This window comes from Penaeus chinensis, chromosome 11, assembly GCF_019202785.1.
Source record: "Penaeus chinensis breed Huanghai No. 1 chromosome 11, ASM1920278v2, whole genome shotgun sequence".
NCBI classification, from domain to species: Eukaryota; Metazoa; Arthropoda; class Malacostraca; order Decapoda; family Penaeidae; genus Penaeus; species Penaeus chinensis.
In genome coordinates this window covers 17,537,021-17,539,520 of record NC_061829.1, presented here as the reverse complement: position 1 = coordinate 17,539,520, position 2,500 = coordinate 17,537,021, and the positions used below count along the sequence as shown (strand labels likewise).

The 2,500-nt window shown below is 49.6% G+C and overlaps 1 protein-coding gene across 5 annotated transcripts in view; it reads right to left on the bottom strand.

Moving 5' to 3' along the window:
- Positions 1-2,500, bottom strand: part of LOC125030529 (FERM domain-containing protein 4A-like) — a 418,748-nt gene that overhangs the window by 199,091 nt on the left and 217,157 nt on the right. For 2 of the 5 annotated variants that reach the window (XM_047620609.1, XM_047620614.1), the window contains exon 2: positions 268-526. The exons of 2 other annotated variants lie outside the window; for them this stretch is intronic. In XM_047620609.1, coding sequence (XP_047476565.1) covers positions 268-330 — 63 coding nt within the window. In that variant the 5' untranslated portion in view covers positions 331-526. The remainder of the gene's footprint in view (positions 1-267; positions 527-2,500) is intronic. One more of the 5 variants, XM_047620610.1, reaches the window with a different exon arrangement.

The following is a 2,500-nucleotide window of genomic DNA, read 5'->3' as shown; positions in this document are numbered from 1 at the left end:
CCTCTCTTGGGTGGGGGTAGGGGTGGCGGTCAACACAAGTACGTAAAAATTCGGCTAAAATTAGAAAAAACAGAGCAGAGTAAAAGGGCAGAAAGAGGAAGATCTAATGGAAGAAATGGAGAGGAAGAGGTAGACAAGGCGGAAGGGGGGGGGGGGGGGGAGGAGACAAGAGAGAAGCCGGAGAGGAGGAAGGGGAGGAAGGGAAGGAGACAAGGGAGAAAGTGGAGGCAGAGGCGCGTGCAAGCATCGGGCAAGCAGCATACTCACCGAGAGGCGCAGGCCACTCACCTGTAGCCAAAGCTTGCGTCGTTCGATCCTTTCTCGAGACATGTCGGTGGGCGTTCTCTGGGCTGCTGAGGGCAGGCACTGGGTACATGGTTTCTCTGGCCCCCTGTGGCACTCCCTGGCCCCGCCCTTTCCACTGTGGCACTTTAGCCTCCGGCGAGCAAGGCACTGGGGGTGTCCTCAGAAGGTACAGTGCGTGACACTGAAGGCTTTGTGGCAAATATACCCAATATATTATACCCTGTAGGAGTATAAGACCTTAATGTGGGTACACAGCATCAGTATACGCAACACCTGTTGTCTGTGCAACTATATCCGCCTACTATGGGACGCATATCTATATCGACCACGTTCGCTAAATCAACAACTTCGTCGTTATTGTATTTGAAAATTATGCGTACATTATGCGTATACATTTTTTATATTGTAAATATATACACACACGTCTGTGTGTGTGTGTGTGTGTGTGTGTGTGTGTGTGTGTGTGTGTGTGTGTGTGTGTGTGTGTGTGTGTGTGTGTGTGTGTGTGTGGTGTGTGTGTGGTGTGTGTGTGTGTGTGTGTGTGTGTGTGTGTGTGTGTTTTTGTTTGTTTGTTTGTTTGTTTGTTTGTTTGTTTGTTTGTGTGTGTGTGCGCGCGCGCGCGTGCGTGTGTGTTTTGAAAAGCATCAAAAAATCAATCTACGGCCCTCCGCCCAACCAACAGAGGCCGCTCACATTAGCACCGCCAGATGACGCAACCATTAATCAAACCACGCAGCCCCATCTATCAATTGAATCCCCATCGGCATACCAGCCTAAATCACCAAATAGCACTCGCAAGGTAGTTTGAACCAGGTAGCCCCACTCCGTCTAGATGAAAATCCTAGTTGGCAACTTCCTAGCTAAGCCCCGCCTCTTTACCTTTATTCATTTCAAATATTAAATATATATATTTTCTTCTTGGTTTCGTTTTCCTGAGAGAGAGAGAGAGAGAGAGAGAGAGAGAGAGAGAGAGAGAGAGGAGGAGAGAGATGGGAGAGAGAGATGATGAGAATGAGAGAGAGAGAGAGAGAGAGAGAGAGAGAGATGGGAGAGAGAGAGAGGCGCGAGAGAGAAGAGAGAGAGAAGAGGAGAGAGAGAATGAAGAGAGAGAGAGAGAGGCGAGAGAGAGAGAAGAGAAGAGGAGATTGGAGAAGAGGAGAGATGGAGAGGAGAAGAGAAGAGAGAGAGAAGAGAGAGAGAGGGAGCGAGATGGTAGAGGATGTGAGAGAGAGGGAGAGAGGGGAGGAGTGAAGAGAAGAGAGGGGGGAGAGTGGGAGGGAGAGAGAGAGAGAGAGAGAGAGAGAGAGAAGAGAGAGAAAAGAAGATGGGGAGGAATTTTAAACGGGAGAGGAGAGAAAAAGGAGAGAGAGAGAGATTTCGGTTTAGAGGGGAAAAGCAAAAAGGGGAAAAGATGACTTTTTTTTTCCCTTGCATTTTATATTTTACGTATTTCTGTCATCCAGAGGACAAGCACAGCATGTGTCACCGTCACCCTCCCCTATCAATGTCGGGCAGGAAATTTTCATTTGTCAGGGTTCATGCCCACTACCGATGCGTTACAAATGTATATGATATCACAAGTTTGAAAGAATTTTCCTTTTTGCAAAGGGGGGGGAAATTTCGACGGGAAAAAATTGCGAGTGTGCGAGTGTATAAAGCCCGGGGTACTGTATCTAAATTTTCGTGTTTTGTATTTTAAAAAGGGGGATACATTCGAGTCCATTTTTATTAATGAATCGGTCTATATTCTTCGCTAATCACCCTCGGGCATTGTTTTTAAAATTTCTCCGGCCCCTGAATGTTTTCCCAAACAAAACCCGCTTTGTCCCAATCGAACCCCCAGTTATATTTTTCTATCAAACAATTTTTTTTTCTACCAGCCAGCACATGGGCTCGGATCTTCATCTGCTGCCGTCCATCAGCGCGGACACATGGTGGCATAGCCTCCCACGGCGATGAGATGCCTTTTCCCTCCCTGTCGTTTCCCAGCCTTCCCCTCCAGGGCGGCCCCCGAGGTAGTCGGGCCGTCCATGAGGCCCCCTCCGCCCCTCCGCCCCTCCCCAACTTCGCCTTTCCCCCCCCCCCCCCCCCCCCCCCCCCCCCCCCCCCCGGTCGAAAATCCTCGAAAGGGGAAAAATTCCTGCACGGGCTATCTCCGTCACACGCACAAACGAATGCACACACTGGCCCCCCA